The sequence below is a fragment of the Hyperolius riggenbachi genome, chromosome 6 (genome assembly GCF_040937935.1).
Source record: "Hyperolius riggenbachi isolate aHypRig1 chromosome 6, aHypRig1.pri, whole genome shotgun sequence".
In the NCBI taxonomy this organism is placed as follows: domain Eukaryota; kingdom Metazoa; phylum Chordata; class Amphibia; order Anura; family Hyperoliidae; genus Hyperolius; species Hyperolius riggenbachi.
Genome location: NC_090651.1, coordinates 141,730,788 through 141,757,060, shown reverse-complemented (window position 1 = coordinate 141,757,060; position 26,273 = coordinate 141,730,788). Strand labels below are relative to the sequence as shown.

The window sequence follows — 26,273 nt, the reverse complement described above, 5'->3', positions numbered from 1 at the left end:
TGTCTGAAAATTGAATGAAACTACTGTGAGCAGTATGTGGCTGTATCTCTGGAACCATTTCCGCAGAGCAGTTTCAACAAGGGTAGTTTGAGCATCTCTGATTCTTATCTGCAGTTTATTAGAAAATTGTTAAGAAAAAGACACCGAGAGCCCAATATGGTGTAGTATGCTCAGAACAATAGTGTATAATGTAATGTGAGTAGGTTATACTCACAAACAAGGGTTACAGCTGAGGCAACCACTGCGAATGCAGGTGAGGAGATTAGACCTGTCCTCACTCAGGGTTAAGAAGTCGCTCTCTGTATATAGAAGAAAGGTTGGGGTGGGTCCCCCTTCCACCAAGAGTGGACACTATAATGACTTTGATGAACAGAGGCGCCAGCAGAATAGCACCCCAATAGATGCAAGGCGTTTCGCAGGACCAAGCCCGCTTCATCAGGCAATAAAACAGGGGACAAACAGTAGCTCTCAAGTAGCACGTATACGTATACGTGCTACCTGAGAGCTACTGTTTGTCCCCTGTTTTATTGCCTGATGAAGCGGGCTTGGCCCTGCGAAACGCGTTGCATCTATTGGGGTACTAATAAAGTGTTTATTTATGTCAGACAAGTAGTCTAGTCTGCTTTCGGAGGTAAGTCCACCACTGCCTCCCCAGCATATTTTAAACGTTTAATTATTGTTTATTCTGCTGGCGCCTCTGTTCATCAAAGTCATTTAAAAATTGTTGTTGTAGTGAATATAATATTTTAAATGTGTGATTAGATTTCGTTGCACATTCTGAAGTATATTATTTAATCCCAATGATTGCTATTGGATTTCCCAGTAAAGCAAGGTGTGTTTGGTTTTTATATGACTGACTTGGTTCATATTTCAACTGTAGATATTAGTAGCTCGATCTATTCATTGCTATAGCCAGTAGTGGCTGGATAGTGTAATGGATAAGGGCTCTGCCTCTGACACAAGTGACCTGGGTTTCAATCTCTGCTTTTTCTGTTCAGTAAGCCGTCACCTATTCAGAAGGAGACCTTGGGCAAGACTCCCTATCACTGCTATACTGCCTATAGAGCGTGTCCTAGTGGCTGCAGCTCTGGTGCTGTGAGTCTGCCGGGGAAACATTGCAATATAAATGTTATGTGTCTGTGTCTGTATATTGCAGTTTATAAGATATCTGGGCAGTGGTGGCTGTTTGCTATTACATTAGTAATATGTCTTTATGTAGTCCCCGGCCAGCACTGCATAAGATGTTCAGGCTTTATAAATAAACTGTATCCTATTATTCTTTATGATTAAACCAACATCCCTGGACCTGAGGGGCCCACATGGAGCTCTACTCCAGTCACTACTTTAGAGCTGTATTGGTTCTATAGTGGTGATGATGAGCACCTCTATAAGTGCTTTGCATAGTGGTAAACCTCAACCTTTTTCCCATGCTTACACCTCTGTTACACTGCAGCGATCCTTGAAAAGATGACTCCTCAAAAGCTTTTCAACCAGCGACTGGTAGTCTGGGTTGTGTGATTATTACACATACTGTATTATTACACACACAATGCTAGGACGGCAGATGGGACATTGTTACATTTGCAGTAAGGTCCATGGCTTTAAAGCTATACCACTGTCTGTATGATGAGACTTATTTTCTAATTTTTAATAGTAGAAATAGGGTACGCTGAAATAGTAAAGCAATCGTTTTGTATGTGATACTATGAAATGTATTATGTACCTTATATGTATGTATAAGTATGATTTTATACATCTACAATTAATTATTTGTAGATGCATAGGGGTTGTATGTGGCTCCCACGATGTCCGTGCCTTAATTTGCATACACACGCCCCCCCCTCCCCCCCACCGCCCACCGGCAGAGCACAGCAACATCACGTGGCTGGCTCTCAAATACAGCACACACCGGCCTCTACGTCACCTGATGAAGGCGCAGGAAGCGCTGAAACTGGTAGTAATGTAGAGGCATTTACGTGAGTAGTCACGCCCCCTCCTTCCCCTCCTGGCGACACTGCAGCCAGCGGAACGTGGAACAACAACGTCGCATCTCCTGGTCCTGGCCAGACCGCGGCAGAGGATTACGATCGTGGGCAGGCCACTACATGCTGATTTTAAAAAAACCTAAATGTAAGTGCAATTTTATATTGCTTATCCTCATTAAAAATTTTAATGCACTATTGGAACGCTTCTTTTTTGTTTTCTCCATGATGAGACTTATGTCTGTCTGGAACTCTGAGAGCAGAGATCCTATTCCTGCAGACATCACAGGAGTGAATAGCAAGTAAAGGCTCGTACCTACGATGCAACTTTTTGCGTGATTTTTCTGAGGGCGATTACGACCCTCAGGGTGGATTGGATCTTTAAGAACCCCGATGACTCCTGCGCAAAGTGCCGTGATTGTTTGACCTCTCGTTCGCACTTGTTGTGTGCTGTCACATGTTCCCGTAGGTAGGAAGATGCATCAGGGAATGCTCGTTCCTCGTGCGTCGTCTGTGAGGTTCCCCCTCTTTATTTTCCGCCATCTTCAGGTGGGTATTCAGCTTAAGCCTTTGTTCACACTGGAAACTGCAATCACTAAGCTCCTAGCAATTTTGCAGTGCAATTTTTCAGAGTGATTTTTAAAGGCATGTCCGGTTTTGGACATTACTTTAGGGCTGGTTGAAAAGCTTTTGTTCATGCAATGCAATGTGAGTTCTCACACATGATGTGGCGCTCAGAAAAGCACTCATAGTGTGAACCAGCCCTTAAGCAGGAGCTCGTTCACACTACAAGGGCTTATCTAAGCGATTTTAAAAGCTCTTGCTAAAGTTATGCTATGTGTGTGTTAATTAGTATATGTGTCAATTAGTTAATTAGTATATGTGTTAATTAGCAAAATTTCTGTATAATAGCTTTTATAAAGCAATTTCAAAAAAAGTTTGCAATGATCCTATACTTTGTATTGAAGCACAAATGCTCCAAAAATGCCACAGGCAGAACAATTGCAATTTGGTCTAATCGCAATCGCTCTAGTCGCTCTAGTCGGTCTCCATTGACTTATATTGGCAAAGCACCTTTTGGAATCGCAGGCGATTGTCAGTGATCCACAAAGCTGCCAAAGCATTCAAATGGTTCCCAGGCCTAAGAGTTTTTCCAACTGATGCACAAAGACTTTTTTTGTAGTAGTAGTAGAAGTATTTGTAAAAATAAAATAAACTAACCTGGCAGCTATTTTAAAGTCTGTCTGGAGTCAGTGTAGGGAGAGCTGTGCTGCTGATTGAGGGACAGATAGATAGCAGTTTTGTGTGATCAAGTACTGTGTAGCTGCTTCCATAGGTGTTCTGCTGCTTGCAGTTCACCAACTAGGAACCCCAATAGTCCTTTTGAGGACTGATCCTGCTGTTATGTTTGTGTTGCTGTTTGTGTTGTAGTGTGTAGCTAGCTTATAGTACACCACCTGTGTAGTACAGTATAGTGCACTGTGTGGCTGCTTCATTGTTACAGCCCATCAGCCTGTCACTGTGCTAAAATAAAGTGAGTGGCTGCACTATACTTCAAAAATGTGTGGCACATGACATTGTCACACAAAGTGTATAGCCATTGATCCCCCTCTGCCATGCCACTGCCCGGGCTTTTGGACAGTTTTGACACCTTTTGAAAAGAAATTGTGGCTGCAAATATGCCCCATTAAAGTCACTGGGGATCCCCACATAAGTTTTCGAACGTACTTTTGCGATGTTGGTCCATGACTACCACCTAGCAGCAGAAAGTTTTAATGAATTTAGACCACGTTTGGCACTGTAAATGTTATTGCGTTACTTATTGCGATTGTAAATGTTATTGCTTTCTTAGGACAATATCTCCATGGAGTTTGTATGTGTGGGTTTCCACTGTATACTCCTGTTTCCCCAAAACATACAGGTAGGCTAATTAGTCCTCCCAAATACAATTGGCCTTAGACTACAACAGGAACAAAAGACAATAACTGACCAAGGCCTCGATTCATCATTGTCTTTGCGATAACTTTTTCCAGTTCGTTTAATTACCGAATTCGAAGTTTATCGATTTCTAGTTGTATTTTTCAAGGTTTTTCCGCATTCGGTAATGTGTTAACAATGCGGTAACTATTCGGTAACATGACGATATTTCCATTTTACAGCAGTAATTTAACACAAGCCCATAAGATTCCCGTGGAATTGTGGGTAAAAAGGCAGTCCTTTGAACACCATGGGCTTGATTCACAAAGCGGTGCTAACCTACTTAGCATGTCTAAAGTCTTTAGACGTGCTAACCAGGGTGCTAAGTAGGTTAGCACCGGATTTCTCAATTGAGAAAACCGGTGATAACCTACTTAGCACCCTGGTTAGCGTGCCTTAAGACTTTAGACGTGCTAAGTAGGTTAGCACCGCTTTGTGAATCAAGCCCCATGTAGCAACATTCTGAATAGGGCTTAACACCTGGACCAGGATTCTGGAAGTGGCTTGGGACAATCCCACAATTTCGCCAGCTACGACTTGAGGAGCCTTTTTGGAAAAAATGTAGTGCAGCTACCAATTTAGTTAACCCTGGCACTGCCTGTGTTCACTTACAAGATGATTCAAGAGAAATGCCGATGTCCTGTTATAGCAAATAAATCCATTCTCTTGCAAATGTTTATGGTTCTAGACCTTATTCTTGCCCTTCTGCACCTTTGAATCACTTTCAGCTGATACATAACCACTTCACATGGCTCCATCTTCTCTGTCAGCAATGATCTGACAGGAATAACGACAGAGCAGTGAAGGAGATAACGAATCCTAAATTTAACGCTAAACCACGCCCACTTTCATTTTCATGAATTGCACTTTCTTCCGTTTTATCGCATCATTACTGAATGATTACTGAATGCTCGCTAACAGCCGTAGATAACTTTGATGAATCCTGAAATCAACTTATCGAGTTTGGTATTTTACCGAGCTGTCGGTAATTGATTCGATAAGTCTTGATGAATCGAGGCCCAAGGTAGGCATTAGATTGTGACCTCCTCTGATGGACACTTGGGGACATGACTGTATACACTATTTAACCTCCTTGCCGGTTATCCCGAGCTCAGCTCGGGGTAACCTGCGCAGGAGGATATCTCAGGCCCTGCTGGGCCGATTTGCATAATTTTTTTTTGTTACAAGCAGCTAGCACTTTGCTAGCTGCTTGTAACTTCCGATCGCCGCCGCTCGCCGCCGATCCGCCACAATCCGCCGCGCCGAGTCGCTCCCCCCCGCCCCAGAGCCCTGCGCTGCCTGGCCAATCAGTGCCAGGCAGCGTTGAGGGGCGGATCGGGATTCCCTATGACGTCCCGACGTCCATGACGTCGGTGACGTCATCCCGCCCCGTCGCCCTTCTCCCTTCTCAATGGGATTCCCTGCATACTCTGATCGCCGAAGGCGATCGGAGTGGGTGGGGGGATGCCGCCGCTTAGCGGCTATCATGTAGCGAGCCCTTGGCTCGCTACATGATTTAAAAAAAAAAAAAATTAAAAAAATGTGCGGCGCTGCCTCCTTGCCGGATTTTTTAGACCGGCAAGGAGGTTAAAAGCTGTAAAAGAGCAAGGATATACAAATGTGAAACTCAGCCTCCAAAATCCTTTCTGGCACGAACTCAAAATCTGCATGTTCAGAAAATATGCCAGTTTTGTTTTTAAGCATGCAAATATGCAAACAAATTACCGTAGCTGGAAACAGGCACCGTATATTGTATTGTAAAGATATACTGTGACAGGTCACTTTGATGTGACTTAAGTCATTTCCTGATATTTTTTTCTAAAGCTGTCTCATAACTGCTAATCCAATTTCCCTTCTTCAAAATACCTCCTAATCCCTTTAAAGTACACTGAAATACCCTGTGGATGTGGAATAACACTACTGTGATTTGTAGCCTAGAGACCACTGAGGTTTTTCCTGACTTAATGCCATGTTGTGAGTGATGGCAGCAAACTATACGGTACATAATAATAACCAAGTAAACCATGTGGGTTCTATATCACCTGCCTGTGTCATTTCTTAACCTTCTGTCGTCAAGTCGTCATTCATGAAAAAAATGATACGGCAATCACCCTATTACACACATTTGTGACTGCTGCCATTTACACGTGCTGTGAGAAATGGTAGGCACAGACCACTGTCAAGCAAATAAGCATGACCATTGGCAGGCAGGTATCAGTGACAGACAAACACCACCCATGCGGGAATACCAATTACAAGCAGATATTACCGCCAAGTACATGCCATGACAGGCATATGCAATTGATATGCAAACGCCACAGACAGGCATACACCATTAACAAGTAGAATGCATTGACAGGCAGTCCCCTGGTAACAGAACAGCCCCAGTAAAGCTCCATACATATCCACGACCACCATCATTCAAATCGAACAACGCAGTGGGAGTGAACCGTCTAAAAAATGGTCCCAAATACGGTAAAAGACAGTATCGCCCATGTAGACCGATCTGTCTTGGCACATCTGTTTGAATAATAATTGGTGTACTGAACGATAAGAATCAATCCATTCAGAGTACTAACGTGTGGCAAATGGTGCCATTGCTGAGTTAAAATGTGCTCTGTCATCGTTCACTCATCAGTAACCATCAGGGATCACTCGTTTTTTTTTTACCAATGGTGATCAAGAGTGTGTATGTGCCTTACACAGACTGCCCAACTACAGCCTTCTCACTGACAGATCTCCAGTGACAAACCCCCAGTGACACAGACTGCCCAACTACAACCTTCTCACTGACAGATCTCCAGTGACAAACCCCCAGTGAAAGTTTCCCAGTACTGTAACAGAAAAACCCAAAGACAGATCCCCCACCCCAAAAACAGATTTTAGTGTCATACCCCAGCAGCAGACGATCCCAGGCCGGCAACTCAAAATACATTGGGCTTGATTCACAAAACGGTGCTAACTGTTAGCACTGCTTTTCGTGCTAAAACACGCTTTTTCGCGTAAAAAAATATGTTCCATGCGGAAAAACAGTTATCGCGCGTGGAAATTCGCATTCACGCGTTAAAATGAATTTTTTGTGCGGAAACAGAACGTTACCGCACGGAAAATTCCCATTAACGTGTGAACGTGTATTTTTTCCTGTGATAACCGTTATCACACGAAATTTTGCGCGAAGCACTTTCACAGCGTGCTAAAAGCACCGTTTTGTGAATCAAGCCCATTATCTTATTCCATTTACACTGCTGCTCCCTCTTTCTCTTAGTGCCTCTCCTCACCCAACTGACAACCAATTAAAGAAGGCATCCACTAGAGATGATAGCCACACAATCATAAACACAATCATAAACGCATGATAATCACAATCATAAACACATGATAATCACAATCATAAACACATGATAATCACAATCATAAACACATGATAATCACAATCATAAACACACGATAATCACAATCATAAACACACGATAATCACAATCATAAACACACGATAATCACAATCATAAACACATGATAATCACAATCATAAACACATGATAATCACAATCATAAACACATGATAATCACAATCATAAACACATGATAATCACAATCATAAACACATGATAATCACAATCATAAACACATGATAATCACAATCATAAACACATGATAATCACAATCATAAACACATGATAATCACAATCATAAACACATGATAATCACAATCATAAACACACGATAATTACAATCATAAACACATGATAATCACAATCATAAACACACGATAATTACAATCATAAACACATGATAATCACAATCATAAACACACGATAATTACAATCATAAACACATGATAATCACAATCATAAACACACGATAATTACAATCATAAACACATGATAATCACAATCATAAACACATGATAATCATATGTTATATGGTTATAATTATTTTGTGTTGTATTTTAGTTTAAAGTGGTTAATAACTTGTGACTAATCACAATGTAAATACACTACAACTTAAGGTGGCCATACACTGGCCCGATTCCCGGCCGTTTCGACAGCAGATTCGATCCTGGGATCGAATCTGCTGCCAATCGTTCGCGGTAAACGCCGCCGACGATCCGATTTCCTCCCGAAATCGGATCGGTCCGTCGATCGCGCCGTGCGGGAAATTACCCTCGATCGCCCGCGGTTAAGTGCGCGTCGCTAGCGGCGGCCGATCCGATGAAAAATACATTACCTGATGCGGGCTCCCGGGCGTCTTCTCTGCATCTTCTCAGCGCTGCACCCGCTCCATCCCGGCGCTTCCTGGGTCACTGCAGTGACCCAGGAAGTTCAAATAGAGGGCGCTCTATTTGAACTTCCTGGTCACGGAGTGACCCAGGAAGCGCCGGGATGGAGCGGGTGCAGCGCTGAGAAGATGCGGAGAAGACGCCCGGGAGCCCGCATCAGGTAATGTATACGGGGGGGGGGACAGGCGGCAGGAGCAGCTGAACAGATTGTGATCGGTTTCAGGCTGAAATCGATTCACAATCTGTTTGCAGTAAAGGCAGCCATACGATCCCTATCTGATCAGATTCGATCAGATAGGGATCTGTCAGCTGGTCGATCTGATGGCACATCGACCAGTGTATGGCTGCCTTAAAAAGACTGTGGTTTAAGCTTAATCTAGATACTAGTCTAGCTTCCTGATTCCTTGTGGAGATTGTATAAATTCCTGAATCAACACTGTGATATATTTATATACACAGATACTCCTACTTTAAGGAAGTCTGTGTTGTACAGCTTTCCATAAAATGTCTTGTATAGTCTAGTTACACAGTGTGCGATCATATTTCCTCTGACTTCTCCTTACATAAAACTTCAATTCTATATTGAAGTTCTAATTTGAATTCAATAGAATAACTTTAACTCAACAAATCTTTGATTCCTACATGCTTTTATTGAATTCTGTTTCCTTTTTCTGAACTTGTATCTGTCTTGATTTCAATTTATTACTAGTATTTTAGATATTGTTGTCTGTGGTTTCTCATAGGAAAGTACAGAATGTACTTGCAATCAATTATTTTGACAAAACTAGTAAATTATTTGTAGTTCATTGTATTTTACTCATAGTCCATAGACACTACAGTGATGCTGAATGCAGCTTTGGTAGATGGTTACATTGGTAGAACTTGTAAGGGTCCTCTCACTGGAGAAACCTGAGTACCAGCTCATGTAGCTTTTGTCCTGTGTAGGTCATCTCTTGTTCCATGTAGTGCTGAGGGGGGAGACGACCACCCACATAAGCTTCAGTTGTTTGAGAGTTGTGTGCTTTTAAAGGCACAATACCTATAAGTGAGTGCTGTTTGCTGGAATGATTGGCAATGTAAAGCACTTGTTTGCTGTAATAACATAGCTGACAGCTGTCTTTCATTTGGAAGCAAAAAAAAAAAAAAACCTCTACCTTTTTCTTATGTCCCTTTTGTTTAGCTGATGCACTTATGGGTATGTGCAATAAAGGCACCAGGAAATAGCCAATTGTAAAATATCTATAACATTTACCTATATTCTACTATTTTGCAGTGGTAATTCCGATAGTAAAATATTGTGTTACTAATATTTTACTACAGCTTAATCTTAGGCCCCGTTTACACTTAATCAGTTGCTCTCAGTTATAACTGAAAGGGCAATTGATTTTCAAATTAATGCCCATGTTTTCCTATGGCACAGTTACAATACAATACAATACAATACAATAACATTACTATAGCGCTTTTCTCCCATAGGACTCAAAGCGCTTAGGCTCTCTCAGATTCAGTAATTGGTAGTAGGATGAACACTTTAACACGCTTTAACTGAAATCTTTTTTACAATGCACTGCTATGGAGAAGAAAAAAAAAAGGTACCAACTGATTACGTGTAAACAGGGTCTTACTCTCACACAAAACCCCTCCCCCCGATGCCTAACCCTAACCACCCCATTGCCGATGCCCAACCCTAACCCACTCCCGCCAATCCAGACACCGTACATTAAACCCCCCTTCCTGGCACCATAACCTTAACATCCCACACCTCCCCCTGGACTTATCTGCTGTAAAAAACACAAAATTATCGGAGACACTGTGGAAGTTTGGATGTTGCCACAGGCGCCCAAACTAATATTGTTTATGGCTATTTATTGGAGGCAACCGATAAGTAGTCTAAGGTGGTGACCAAGCTTCTGTGGTGCCTTTGGCGGGCAAATTTCCTGCTTCTGATCAATGATGGAAAAATGGAGTATCATAATTTTAAATACAAAATTATGCCTTTTTCTCCAAAGTTCTTTACATAGTTTTAAAATAACTCGAAGTGTGGTGGGTGTGTGATTGGAGGTGTGGTGGGTGTGTAACTGGAGGTGAAGTGGATGTGTGAAGTGGATGTGTGACTGGAGGTGTGGTGGGTGTGTGACTGGGGGTGTGGTGGGTGATTGACTGGAGGTGAAGTGGATCTGTGCCTGGAGGTAAAGAGGGTGTGTTATTGGAGGGGAAGTGGATGTGTGACTGGAGGTGAAAAGGATGTGTGACTGGAGGTGAAATGGGTGTGTGATTGGAGGTGAGGAGGATGTGTGACTGGAGGTAAAGAGGGTGTGTTGTTGGAGGGGAAGTGGATGTGTGACTGGAGGTGAAGTGGATGTGTGAGTGGAGGTAAAATGGGTGTGTGATTGGAGGTGAGGTGGATGTGTGACTGCAGGTAAAGAGGGTATGGTATCGGAGGGGAAGTGGATGTGTGACTGGAGGTGAGGTGGTGTGCGACTGAAGGTGTGTGTGTGTGTGTGTGTGGGGGGGGGGGGGGGGGGGTTGTGAATACTGGTGGTGTGATTGGAGAGCAATTGAACGTGTGGAGGATAAGAAACTGGAGGTATGTGATGGATGGGAGTTGTGTGAGAGTGGAGGCGAGGGGGTTGAATAATTGTTGGCATAGAAAAATGGAAGCAGGTGGTGTGACTGGAAGTGTCGTATGTGTGTGACTTGAGCCTAGGTGGTAGAGTAAATGTAGTGTCATGGAGATAAGACTCTGCTAAGCTGCATATGAAAAGTGTAGAGTACAGGTAATTCATCTCCACCATCATCACCATTTGGGTGATAATTGGATGAAGAAGCAATCAGGACAGCTGTCTATCCAATGAAACTGCTCTCCTCAGCGCCTACATAAATTAGTCAGTCAGGTTTATTCTGTATGTTATGTACAGACATGTAATTCACAAAAAAATGGCCGTGCATTGAATTCCCTATCATATGAACATAAAAATGAGATGCTGCACTATAACTTTAATTAATAATAAGTATGGGTGTGTACACATGACTGAAATAGCACAAGCACCAATTTTACTAATATTTTAGCAATATGGTATGTAATGACCAAACAACATGTGCAAATATTTTGGGACTTAGAAGCAGACTTAAAAAAAAACAAAAAACCAATGGATGTTGAATTTCTGATGATCTCCACTGTTCCCCGTATAAATCAGCCACACTGACTCTTCATTGTCAGTGTTATCAGTACATGGATTGTATAACAGATTGACTGCAGACATATTGCTGCTATGAGAGGACTGTAATTGGAGAAAGGTTTATACTTTGACATATGGCTTCCATTTGTACCCTTGGATTGACCTTTACTCTGAGAATGTTTTAGTGCCAATATAGGATTTTTCTTTAATTAACTGCAAAGACTCAACTGTTTAGGGGGTGAGTAAATAGTAAAGACAACTCTTGAGCAATTTATACTTTTTTTTAAACTAATGCTAAATACTGTATACAGTTTTTTTTACTATTTCATTATACAAATAAGACCAGATAAAAACATTAAAACCAAGCCCACAAAAATATGACTTCAGGATGACCAGATTAGTGTGAATGAACGTGTCTATCTCTGTAAATTACCATGATAAAGTTTTGTTACTTGAGGTCCTTCCAGGATCTGGATGTAAATCTGTAAGGATCGGTGTCAGCACGCAGAGAGAATCTGATTATTGGAGATCTACAGTATCACCAATAATACAGACGTCACCCGATTATTGATGATCTACAGAATCACCAATAATACAAGTGCGACTAACCTCTGGACACCTAACTCAGTAGATAAACGATAACAACAGTAATAATAGTATAAGATCGTGGAAATATCCACCACGCGGCAATTCCTCAGAGGTGTGGTTACCTCTGAATGGGAACCCCGTGTGTGAGATCCTCAGTCCAGGCAAAGAGAGGAATCTCGGCCTCTGGCAGTAATAGTCTGCTAGGGCAGGCGTCTCGGAGAGGCAAGCCTCAGAGATAGCCCTACAGTGGGAGACGTTCCACTGAAGGGAGAAAGGTCAGGCGAGCAAAGGTTCGGCAACAGAGAAGGCAGCAACAGTAAAGAAACAGAAGGCTGATTCAGAGTCGTTTAAACAGGCAGGGTCGGCAACTTGAATCAGATAGGCAGAGGTACACGAGCGTTTAGAGTAAAGAGTAGTCAGGGATAGCCAGAGTCAAAACACAGGTAAATATACAATACAATCCTAATCTAAGGTGTGACGTCCTTGGTGACAACACCTAGGAAACTGAGCTAAGGTCTGAGCGCTAACACAGAGTGTATTCACGACAGCAGACAGTGAGCAAATGACATCTGTGGGCTTAAATGCAGAAGCCCTGTTCCACCAGCCCGCCCAGGGGGCTGGACCTGAAATCAACATGTGATTGGCTGGCTGAGGTCAGCTGATCGCCAGATCAGCTGACCCGTCTTTTCAAAGAATAAATATCCTGCCGCCTCGCGCGCGTGCGCATGACCCTCTGCCTCTGAACTTCAGAGAGGCCAGGACCTCGGTCAGCGCACGCCCGCACACCGAAGTCCGCCGGCTCAGTAGCGGGACCCGCCGCCATACTATCAGCCGCGGCGGTGACTGCCCTGCTCTGCGCCGGCGGCTCTGTATGGGATTTGGAAACCGCCGGCTGGGAAGCGGAGGCCGCCGCCATGCTGCCCTGCGCGGTGGCGGCGGCTCCGCTATTCTTCACAAAATCCTAGCAAAAATTATATATATATATATATATATATATATATATATATATATATATATATATATATATATATACATATATATATATATATATATATATATACATATATATATATATATGTACATATATATATATATATATATATATATACATATATTATTTCCATTCTTTTGATCTGTTTACTGGTGTTTTCATGGGTTCTTTTATCCGAGTATATAATATTAGTTTGTGGTATGATGCTAAGTTAATGGATTTTGCAGTGTTTTGGTACTTGTTTAAATGCCCTTAGGCAAGACTTCCTAACACTGCAAGGTGGCCACTTGAGCGTGTCCTTAGTGGCTGCAGCGCTTGAACGCTTTGAGTCTTATGGCTGGTACACACGAGTGACTCTTGTCTCTCAGAGACGAGAGACAAAAAAAGAAAAGGCAGCGACTGTTCGTCGCCAGGTCCCTCTGTGCAGCAGCCGTACACACGGCGCACAGAGGGACAGAGACGCAGCGGAAGCTGTCGCCGAAGGTTCCTCTCCCCTGCCGGAAGCTCCATACATTGTGTATGGGGTTGCTGTCGCTAGTCCTCATACACACGCGGTACGCGTGGCTGACTAGCGACAGTTGCGTCGGAGTTGCGGCGACAGCTGTTGCCAGCGATTGGCCACGCCAATCGCCTGGCGACAGCTCAGAGTAGCGACGGTTCGGGGCGCGCGCGTCATACACACGGGCGAACTGTCGCCGCAACACGCGCATGCCACGTGGTTGCGGCGACAGTTGTAGCCCGTGTGTATGAGGCTTAACAGGAGAAAAGCGCTATACAAATGTTAGGATTATTATTATAGGAATATTTCATGGGATGCTTGTATTATAAATAGGGTTTTACACCAGATGTCAGTAAAACCGAGAATGGGTCAGTGAAAGATGAATTGTGATTGGATTGCAAGGGTCAGCACACTTTGCACATTGAGCCTTGACATATTTAAGCTTTTAAGACCCAAACCTTTAAGCTTCTCTCACACTGACATGTTGTGTTGCAACAGACAATATAATTGCATGGCAAAGTGCGGTGTGACAGAATCTGTTTGAATAGCGGGAGGTATGCTGTGTGGTACCAGACAATTTCAATTCACTAAGCTTAACTCCTGTCTTTAATAACTCTTCTGAGCTGTTTTACAGTTATCACAATTATATCACCATGGTGATAACTGTAAAACAGCTCAGAAGAGTTATTAAAGACAGGAGTTAAGCTTAGTGAATTGAGGCCAATGGCCTCAATTCACTAAGATCGCGCTGGAGATAATAAGGCAAGAGAAAACTTGCCTCACACAGTGAGAGAGTTATCTTATCTCTTCATTCCTTAAGTTACCTCCTCTGTAGTTAATTTACCTCCTCTGTAGTTATTTTCACACGCAGTTAATAAACAGCCTGTCTTTAACTCTGGAGTTATTTTAAGGATTGGAGAGTTAACTTAAAGACAGAAGAGTTAACTTTAGGTTTGCCTGAGGTAAAATGTTTCCTGAATACCACATGCCTTATGACCATGGTAACAACTCTAGAAACGTTATTAAAGACAGGAGATAAGCTTAGTGAATTGAGGCCAATGTCTACGTTTACAGTTGCTGTGAAGCATAGGCATAACAATAGCCCCCTGTGACCCCCCAGAACGCTGGGGGAGGGGTATGGGGCCCCCCTCACTCTCCCTTCCCCTTCATGTAGAGCAGCAGTGTGGCATGCACATACTTACGTTGCCATGGCTCCACTCTCTCTTCACTTTGCAGCATAGCAGCCTGCACCAGCGTTCCTCTGTAAGACCCTGATGCATATCAAGCGACATTGGGGCCTTGTGCTAGAGCACACTGCCACGCTGCAGAGTGTATGTGCATTCTGCATTGCTGCTTTCATTAATGAGGCCCAGGGATCACTGGCCGGCCACACTTAAGGGATGTTTACATTTTAGCACAGGGTTTTTTGCAACCTACGTATGTCCCTGTTGTGAAACATATTTTTTATGCACTGTATGCTTCACTGTATGCTTCACTGAAACTAACCTTAAAACTTTTTTTAATCTCAGTATGCCCTAGCCATTGTTTAGGCTCTTGGAGGCATGCTGTATTACAACATGTTTTTTTCAATAATCTAGACGTTCTATAAATTATTATAGAGAAAACATGCATCCTATATAATAAAACCCCTGTGTCTCTGTGTCCTGTCCCTGTGTGTGTGTGTCCGTGCTTCCAGACCTGACAATGTGTGTCTGTGAACCTCATTGCATTGTGGGAAATAACAGCTTTTTCCAACTGCCAAGTAAGCAACATCTCCCTGTGTGCATATACTTTGGACAAAGGTGGGGGACGGGCGACTGGGATGCGTCTGTGCGCAAGTTGCATGGTGTTCTATCACCGGTATTTTAACGGGCGGGCCTTTTTACTAGTGTTTTATATAGTGCTGTACATTTACGGATATGTGGGGTTTTTTTTGTTTTTTTTTACATAATAGAAGACTTGAAAAATGCAGAAATAAGAAATTTGTAGGGTCAGGTCAACTGTGTATTTTATCTTTTGTTTTTTTGAGTACTACAGTCTGAAATATATTTATTTGGTATTCACACATTCTACACTTTTTATGTCACACATAATAGATAGATATTTTTTCAATACAGAAAATAAAAAGAGACTTTAGTAAAGTATTTGCATTTTAATCAGTAAGTGGCATTCTACTTGCGGCTCATATTAAAATAGCAAACCATCCAGTTCTAAACAAGTAATTGTATAATTGTAAGCTGTGACAGTCAGTTGTTTGTACCGTAAACTAACCTTGTGCTTTGTCTCCCATCTCTTTCAGCCGGACCAGTCGATGTACTCAGATCATTAGATATTCATAATACAGCAGAAGGCGTGACAAGAACAGTAGGGTTTTGCACAATCAGAAAGGCATCCAAGGGATCAGACACAGCATATAGAGTTCAAAAAAATGCCCAGCTTAGTGTACCAATGAGCCAATTATACCCAGGTAAGATCTGCTTATATTTCTCTTCTGTCTTGCTGTGATCCACTTTAAATATTGTGTATAATCAAGTAAGGAATAGTGAGTAACCCAACATGTGGTACACAGATTCCAGGATTTAGGGTTGGTTCACACTATGCAACACACACATGGCACCTGCTTTGCTCTCTGTTGTTGTACTTTGCGGTGCTGATGTCATTCACTGACACTGAATGAGACAGCACTTTTGGAAGTTTGGAAAAAAAAGCATGCAGCAGTAAGTTACAGTGAGTTGGAAGATTAGAGCGTGCTGTCTATGCACTCCTGATGTCTGATATTCTATACTATACACATTGCTGAAATGCGCACAACATCATTGTTTATAGTGTGAACAAGGACTTACCTGTGGTGAATTCAAGAGGGTGAATCAAGTGATTTTGACAAGTTTTAACTTTTCCTAAAGGACAAATCATATATACCGTAAATATTCACATATAAGCCTACATTTTAAGCACAAAAAAATGTGCTGAAGAGTTACCCCCTCGGTTTATATGCGAGTCAGTGCATCAGAATGAATGGTGGAGCAGGTTTTGTTACTGGCAGAGGAGTGTAAGGATTGTGCACTAGTGATCCTGCTCTTGCCAGCTGGCCCCCTGCTATGTCCATGCCCCCTATCCCCTGTAACATGGTGTGCAGAGTGCGCTGCTCAAGACTACCTGTGTCCCCTGGCTTGTAGAGCAGAGCACGCAAGCAACATGTCAGCGGTGCAATGATTGGGGATTCTTCCTGTGTGGCAATCACTTTGCCTCATATCTATGACACCATTTAGTGGTGTCTTGAGACACAGTTGTATTATCTTTAGGGAACATCTGGCTATGATGAGGTGGTCTGCCTTGCACTGGGGGCACATCTGGATATTGTGGAAGGAGCTATACTGGGGAAGGGGCTTATACGTGAATCAATCACTTTTTCATCATTTCTGAGGGAAAAGTGTGTACCTCGGCTTATATGCGGGTCGGCTTATATGTGAGTATATATGGGTAAACAAATTAGGTAAACTTTTTGGGATAATCAAAAGCATTGTTTGGAAAGTGTTTATACTCAATTAGGGTTATACTCCTAATTAATGTTACTATGTCATGGAGTACTTCAGATATCATTTAGTAATACTAGAGGTTAGTTTGTAAGGCTGCCTTTTATAAGGGCATACACACTGTAGTAATGCTGAAAAACACTGGTACAGATTAGAGATGGCAAGAAATGCAGATATGTGATTCCAACGGAATTCAGTTTTCTGCAAATGCCGATTTCCTTTTCCACAGAAATCAGAATTTCTGATTTCATTTTCCACTAAAAGAGGTTTTGTTTTTTTGTTTTTTTTGCAATTTTTGGTAATAATGTTAGTAATTTAATAGAAGAAAAAGGATGATTTTTATTGAATCTGCAATATTTTGTGGATGGACACTATTATGTGGACATCTGCGGTACACTTCCGAATTCTCTGATTGGCCAAATATTTCCGAGTCAGAAGTATTGAGCCAATCAGAGAAATCTAAAATTGACAGCGGAAATCGGAATAGCGGGAACATTTTAGCAATACCCCCACACATGCTAGAAACACTAAATAAGCTAGGTATGTTAAGGAGAAAAATGGAAACAAGGGGAACAAAATCTTTCAAAAAGACCTTGAAGATTTTGAGAAAATGGATTTTAAAGTTACAATTAGAAAGATGTTTTCTAATTGCAATTAAATGACAGATGATGTATCTGCCTATCAGTAGTGACAATTTGCATATATCAAATACAGGTAGAAGGCTGCGCATCCCTGACCTAATACTACAATTGAATGGTTAATCGCTGTGCATCCCTGACCTAATACTACAATTGAATGGTTAATCGCTGTGGGGTACACCGCCCCTCCTGGACTAAAATTGCACGCCCCGCATCCAAACAATGCAATACTGGTTTATGGAGAAAGTTTAGCTTCCATTATAGTTTGCATGCAAAATACATTCTACTAGACATCTGCACCAACATTAAGGTAATTCTCTGAAGCAGATGTCCTACACTATCTAACCTAAGTTAAAAGCATATGTCCTTACCCTGGCAGCAGCTAAGCAAAAATGTGTAATTTACATTCAATATGGACAGCAGAGAATAAAGCTAGCGCTCACCGCTCACCACATGGGCTGCATTTGAATGACTTATCATCTCATGTGCACCACTTATATAGCTCAAATACACACTCAGCAATCAAACAGATGCAAAACATATGCATAATAAATACTTACCATGCAAACAGGAAAGCACTATGGGAGCTGCTAACCTGGTAGTTACAAAATTATGGAAACAAATACAGGTAGAAGGCTGCACATCCCTGACCTAATACTACAACTGAATGGTTAATCGCTGTGGCGTACACCACCCCTCTAGGACTAAAATTGCACGCCCCGCATCCAAACAATGCAATACTGGTTTATGGAGAAAGTTTAGCTTCCATTATAGTTTGCATGCAAAATACAATCTACTAGACATCTGCACCAACGTTTACATATATCAACCAAAAGAGCAGTGAATTTCCTGGTGGGGTTTCCAGGTGGTCAGTATGCAGTGCGTACAACCAGTGACACAAGTACAAATACATACACTTGATGTACAGTTTTAAAACATTGACAATACTGGTACATGTTCATTTGAAAAAATACACAAAAACAGGAAACACAAAGGGTAGGTCCCTGTCCTAGCAAGCCTTCAATCCAGAGGTTAGTGGGGTGGAGACACTAAGGGAGTAGATAATGGGCTTAGCGGATGAGGCAGTGGGCCTCAAAGACTAGCTATAACAAAATTATAAGCTTGTCGGAATAGGTGTGTCTTGAAGGTACATTTCAAAATGTAAAGGCTTGGAACTTGATGAACAGGCTGTGCGAAATAAAGGACTTTCCAAGGAGAAATGACATTCATGAGAAGTCCTGGATGTGAGGGTGAGACCAAGCTGGATGACAAGAGGATCTTGTGGTAGGAGCGAAGGTTCAGAGAAGGATGATATCTGGAGATTAATCAAGAAATGTATGGAGGGGGTAGCTTATGCAGAGCTTTGTATTTGTGTTAGGAGAACTAGATACTTTGGGTGATTGTCAGCCAATAGAGGGATTGGTAGAGAGCGGTGGCATCAGAAGAATGTGAGGGGAGGTGGATGAAACTTCCAGCAGAGATCAGTAGAGACTGGAGAGTTATTAGGATGTTACAGTAGTCAAGACGGAAATGATTAGAAGATGTACAAGCATTTTAGTAACCTCTTGTGTAATATGGTATGCACATTATGCATATTAGTGCAGTCTTCCATGCATGTGTGCAGACTCCAGTGTGCAATAACCATGACCACTCTGAGGGCGGAGGCTCCATTTTATCAGTAGCATTATATAAATGTCACAATGCCTTTCTGAGGTAACAGAATTCAAGTCCCTCGTGGGCGCAAATAATTAAAGTACAGCTCTAGCAATAATATCAGTTTTGTCATTTTTAAAAAAATGAATTTTACTGGTTTCTCATTAAGTTTATGTTTGAGCGTAGTCAAGCAATTATCACTGCAGTCTGCAGACAGGGATGTGCTAGCACACATCTGTTCAGCAGAATGCATCTGTTTTCTTGAGGGCTTCTACAACTGGAATCCAGAGATGAGATCCGCATTCATTCTATTATTACAAATGTGTTGTTGGCTGTGATCTTTTCTATAATTTTAATAAATAAACAGGATTTTACAAGAGTCTCCTTCATACGCCCACTTACAAGACAAGACTTGTGAGATCCTGGAAATACAGAGGAGTTTAATTAACTTACTTTCTGAAAAGGCTGCCTCTGACAGAGTTTATTTTCTGCCAGTCGTGAAAGTGTTAAAGGTATCCTGACCTGCACATGTAGGGCAGTAGCACAACCAGAAGTATTATTATTAATAAAGCACACTCTAAGTATAGCAATTTACTGAAATTCATAATAAAACAAATCGAGAGGCTTACAACACTATATAGATACAACAGCACTATATAAATATATCAACAATCATATTAACAGTTCGATGTCTCTTGACATCTTATATTACTTCCTTATTTATATACGTATTTTTTTATTGGTAGTAATAATAATCATGAGGAGATGGACTCGGGCTCCCATTTTTTTATTCGAAGGTATTTAGCTATGTTTATGTGCAAAGCTACATATCGTATATAGCCCAGTTGCAAGTATTTGTTTACCGTATATTTCTATAAGTGATGGATACAGTAGTAAGAAAAGGGTTAAACCTGCTTTTTTACTGCTTTTCAAGTTCCCATTATAGAAATGTTTAACCAATTCCTTTTTCTGACACCTTCTTGGGGGTTTCATGATGTCAAACTAAACCTGTTGATAAAATATTAATAAACATACAACTTAAAACTGCCATTGAATAGACAGGTTTCAGGAATATATATATATATATATATATATATATATATATATATATATATATATATATAGTACTTTCCCCCAAAATAAGACAGTATCTTATATTAGTTTTTGCTCCAAAAGATGTGCTAGGGCTTATTTTCAGGGGGTGTCATATTTCTATGAACACCATGTACTTACTGATCAGGAACCTGCCCTGTCATCCCTGCCTACAGCTGATCCTTGCTGTGTGCTGAGATGACATGACTGGTGCCTGATTGACACTGCACCACATTGTGTCCTGTTGCTGGCTGCCTCTACCTACTCTTGTATTGGTACTACTACGGTACGTTGCCCACATGACCCCCACAAGTCACATCGGATACAAAGCCTGGATGGACTGCAAGACCAGAAAACTGAAAAAAGGAGAGCAGAACCTTCAGTGATGTGCTGTGAGTTCTACCAGTATCTGTGTTTCAGGCAGTCTGTGTTTCTATTGGAGCTGATGGTCTCACGGGTGGCAGTAGCAGTGACTGCAGTAATTGTCCCAATGACAGAGCCATGGTCCTGCCCACGAGACCATCGGCTCCAAAAGAAACACAAATTGCCTGAATCTGATCCTGCTGGGGACGCAGGCATGGAGCTGGGTACATCAGAGGACTGGGGACACAGCTGCACTGCACCACTGTGTCCCTGCTGCTGGTCGCCTCTCCCACCTGAGCATGTACTGGTACTTTATTGGAGCCAATGGTCTCGCGGTTGAGACCTTCGTCACCTTTCTCAATAGAAACTCTGATTGCCTGAAACACAGATACCGGTAGAACTTACAGCACATCACTGCAGGTTCTGCTCTCCTTTTTCTACATTTTTCAGGTCTTGCAATCTACCCAGGCTTTGTATCCAGTGTGTCTTGTGGGTGTCATGTAGGCTGCTGCCAGGGCTTACTTTCAAGGGTAGGGTATTTCAAGCATGATTGTAATTTCAGCTAGGTCTTATTTTCAGGAGAAACACAGTAGCATATACAGTATCCTCTTGTAACACTTATGCAAGTTTTTATCGGCTGTGACATCACGGTAAACAAATCTAATCTATCTGTCTTTGATTTCTGCAAGGGATTTTTTCCAATAGTAAGGTTAATTTTGTGTATTTAGTTCACCATCTTATTTTAATATGTTGGTCTTGTGAAAGGTGACATTAAATTAAACCACGGACAGGAAATTAGAGAAAAAAAGAAAACTTGGGGGTTCAATTCAACTCTTCCTACAATCTTTTATGAGGTACTAAAAATATTATAGACTATTATAGACTGGGGCACAGCAGTTAAAATGCGTAATACCCTGTACATCCTTCCAACACCATCCAGAACAAAAATAATTAAAACACAATTCCTGGCATTATGCTTTAAAAGAGAATTCTGCAACCTTTGCAAGTTTGTGCCGATTGAATATCCATACAATACAATACTGTTAGAAGTAAATGGAAAATAATATTTTGCATGTTATTCTGCATTTCTGTGGTCGCTAGATTCCTATGTAAATGTGTTACATTAGAAAAAAATCCCAGAGCAAGCCAGCCTGTGCATTTTCAGGACCACACAAGTCGTATTTATGTGACATTTGCCATTCTCTCAGACTATTTCCTGCACATCAATATTTTGCTTAATTGGTTTTGACTTCTCAGTTATGAAAGTTTATCCTACATGTTTTGTTTTACTATCTTATGTAGAATGTGTCCATTGACAGAATAAAATCCAAATGATTTTTCCTAGGTTAAGGGGGAACTACAACATTTGCCTGATTTTCATTAAAAATCAAAGAATTCACATGCCATAAGTATAAGCTAAAAGCATTATAACCATTCAGTGACAGGGATGAGGGAGAATGTTTTCATGAAAAGCAGGGGTTAGGTCACCATGGGCCACCTCTCTTTTGATGCATTCCATACTGCTCTCCAGCTTCTTACACTTCCGCCTTCTAAACTGGAACTTTTGCGATGAAGTGGGAGACAGCATGGAATGCATCAAAATGTTGGTGGAGACCAAGGTGAGTTATTCCTTGCGTACACAGTTTGAACCCCTTTCACACTCTGGGACAGTTTCGCTTTTTGCAAGACCATTCATGTTTTGGGTATAACTCTGTACATTAGTACATAAATTTCTTGTCTTGCTTTCTGATTATTTTTAAATGTTCTTTTTTTTCAGGGGGAGTATTTCCAGAGGATTTCTCAATCCTTCTGACAGTTAAGCCCAAAAAAGGCCTGCAGTCATTTATCTTGTCAATATTCAATGAAAAAGGAAGACAGCAAATCGGAGTAGAGGTTGGCAGGTCTCCAGTCCTCCTTTACGAAGATCAAAATCAACTACCCTTACCAGATAACTACCCCATTTTTAACACTGTCAATGTTGCTGATGGAAAGTAAGTAATAGTTGTAAATTAGAAGTCATGTGTTTCTCTTTGAATGTTGTTTTCAAGCCTCTGTTAAGAAGATCCATGTATCTGAACTGGTATTAACAGCACGTGTATTTTCATGAAGTCCACTGATCTTCTCTGGCTGTAAACTAATTAGTGAACATGTACGTTAGTCAGTTGCACTGAATACCTGTTTACGACTACTTTCTTCTGGATGCAGAGCTTTCCCTCACCAATACTTGACACGAGTGCCAACTTCTGTCCTTTTCCTGTAGCAACTTCATATTATTGTGAATCTAAAAATGAAAACAATGATAATTCTTGGGCTTGTACTATGAAATAGTAAAGGCATCAAAAGGGCTCCTTACTATTTTACAGTTTCCACCCACAATAACTAGAGCCTGTGCCCAGATTCCATCTACCGCTGAGTGCTGTATTGTTGGTTGGTTTATGCTGACAGCAGATAAAAATGCATGCATCCTAACTGACCATTTGTTTTTCACTTTTTTTACCATGCATGTTCACGTATTTTTGTGTGTATTGGGTCTACAACACACAAAGGAATGCACTGTGCTGTGAAAAAACTTAAAGTACATAGAAATTAACTGACCCATAGGGAAACATGGAAAAATCCTGCACCTGCACAGCGCATTAGTGGTCCTTGTGTAAAGGCAACCCTGAAGTGAGGGGAAAAAAAGACTTAGATACTCACTGAAGAAGAGGGAAAGCTCTATATCCCAAAAACCCTTCCCAGTCCTGTTTCTGTCTCCTCGTTCAGCACTGTCCCAATGGAGAAATTATTAGACCTGCAGGTCGTATATATCTTCGGCCCCCTCGAGCAGCCTTTGGAAAACGAATTTCCCCAAGTACTTCTGAAGATAGGTCCCCACTCGTGCATGTGCAGTATGGATATGCCCATCTTCGGAAGCCTTCTGAGGAGTCAGGCATCACGATTGAATGGGGGACAACAGGGGAACAAGGATATAAAAAAAGGAACAGGAAGGGTCTATAGGAACCAGAGCCTTTTCTTTACTTAGGTGAGTATCCAAGCCTTTTTTTTCAGGTTACTTCAGGATTGCTTTAAAGCTGACTACAACTGATTCAGCGTAAATAAGCCTAACTATCGAGTTCAATTCCTCATGAATTATAACTTACTTGACCAATAAAAACCAATTCTGATTCAGATTATGATCATTTAGGAGAGATTCTTTCAGTTCATTGTTTAATAATAACAGACTTGAGAATCCCCTGCCATCCTAACTGACTGTCCATAGAGGTGAGCAAGACCTTCTCATTGTCAACACATGGGCCCATATGCAATTCACTTTTTCACCGGAGTTATCTCCTGGGAGATAATTTTGATCTTCTCTTTAAACTAAATTTTCAGCATTTTACCATTGAAAAAGCACCCAAAAGTTGGTGAAAAAGTACTATTAAATTTATTTTTTAGTATTTTTTAGCTTTCTGGCAGCTTAAAAGACACTTTATGACAAGTTGTGAAAATATCACCTAGGAGAAAACTCAAGAGAAAAAGTTAATTGCATATGGGCCATGATGTCTATGCACAGGATTACAGCATAGCAGATGACCTGAGTTGCCCTGTAGAGCATGTTGAAATAAGAAATGTAAGAGGTACTAGATTATGTAAAATAATTAGAAACTGTTTAATGTAAGAGAATAAATGCATGAAGGACTAATAGTAAAAAAACAACAAAAAAACAACAACAACACACCATATATTAATGTATTAAACACTGAGAAGGTGTTTCATGTGATAAACCCACTTCCTCAGGATAAAACTCTGCCTGGGCAAGGGATGTTTCTCTTCACATTTATATTCTTAACGGTATATCTTGGAGAATTAGTGCTTTCTGGGGATTTTCTGACTGTACTAACGTGACTGCATTCTCCTAGGTCACCTTGGGCCATATGCAATTCACTTTTTCACCTGAATTTTCTCCCAGGAGAAAAAAATGTCATCTTTGATTTAAAATAACTTTTTAGCACTTTGCAATGGAAAAAAGTATCAATAAGTAGATATAAAGTACTATCAAAATGATTTTGAGTATTTTTTTGCTTGCTGGTGACTTAAAAGGCATTTTATTGACACGTTTTTAAATATCACCTAGGATAAAACTCAGGTGAAAAAGTGAATTGCATATGGACCCTTGGCCCATATGCAATTACATTTTTCTCCTAATTTTTCTCCTAGGGGATATTTTCACACCTTGGGCTATATGCAATTCACTTTTTCACCTGAGTTTTCTCCTAGGCGATTTTTTAAAACTTGTCAATAAAATCCGTTTTAAACCACCAGCAAGCAAGAAAATACTCAAAATAATTTTGCAAGTACCTTTTCATCTACTTTTTAGTACTTTTTCATTTGTAAAATGCTGAAAAGTTATTTTAAAAAGAAGTTGAAAAATTATCTCCTAGGAGATAACTCAGGTGAAAAAGTGAATTGTATATGGCCCCTTGTTATAAAATGCATTTTAAACCACCAGCAAGCAAGGAAATAATTTCTACAGTACTTTGTCACCAATATTTGGGTACTTTTTAAATTGTAAAATGCTTAGAAGTTATTTTAAAGGAGTTATCAGGCAAACTTTAAGAAAATAAAGGCTACTTACCGGGGGCTTCCTCCAGCTCCAAGCTCCCAGCACGTCCCTCGCCGCAGCTCTCCCTTCAGCCGTTCGCCGCAGGTCCGTCCTGGTCCCCGGCGATTACGTCAGGGTGACCTCCAGGTCGCTCTGTACTGCGCCTGCGTGAGAGGCGCTGTCAATCACTGCCACGTGGGATGGAGCGGACTGCGCAGGCACAATAGTTCTGCACCTGTGCAGTCTGCTCCGGCCCACGTGGCGGTGAATGACAGCACCAATCTCGCAGGCGCAGTACAGAGTGACCTGGAGGTCGCTCTGACATCATCGCCGCGGACCGGGACGGACCTGCGGCAAACGGCTGAAGGGAGGGTTGCGGCGAGGGACGTGCTTGGAGCTTGGAGCTGGAGGAAGCCCCCGGTAAGTAGCGCTTATTTTCTTAAAGTTTCCCTGATAATTTTCATCTTCTCTTTAACCATTTCAGCCCGCGTGGATTTTTCACCATATGCATCGGAGCAATTTTCACCTCCCATTCATTCGCTAATAACTTTATCACTACTTATCACAATTTATTGATCTATATCTTGTTTTTTCCGCCACTAATTAGGCTTTCTGTGGGTGGTAAATTTTGCTAAGAGCCACTTTACCGTAAATGCATTTTAACAGGATTAATAAGAAAAAAATTGAAAAAATTCATTATTTCTCAGTTTTCGGCCTTTATAGCTTTAAAATAATCCACGCTACCATAATTAAAACCTATGTATTTTATTTGCTCGTATGTCTCGGTTATTATACCATTTAAATTTTGTCCCTATCACAATGTATGGCGACAATATTTTATTTGGAAATAAAGGTGCATTGTTTCCGTTTTGCGTTCATCGCTATTTACAAGCTTATAATTTAAAAAATGTTTGTAG

The 26,273-nt window shown here is 41.3% G+C and overlaps 1 protein-coding gene across 8 annotated transcripts in view; it reads left to right on the top strand.

The window, feature by feature from the left end:
• COL11A1 (collagen type XI alpha 1 chain) overlaps nt 1–26,273 on the top strand; it is a 782,075-nt gene that overhangs the window by 511,888 nt on the left and 243,914 nt on the right. For all 8 annotated transcript variants that reach the window (XM_068240020.1, XM_068240025.1, XM_068240017.1 and 5 more), the window contains 2 exons: nt 15,795–15,962; nt 22,552–22,765. In XM_068240020.1, the coding sequence (XP_068096121.1) occupies nt 15,795–15,962; nt 22,552–22,765 (382 nt within the window). The remainder of the gene's footprint in view (nt 1–15,794; nt 15,963–22,551; nt 22,766–26,273) is intronic.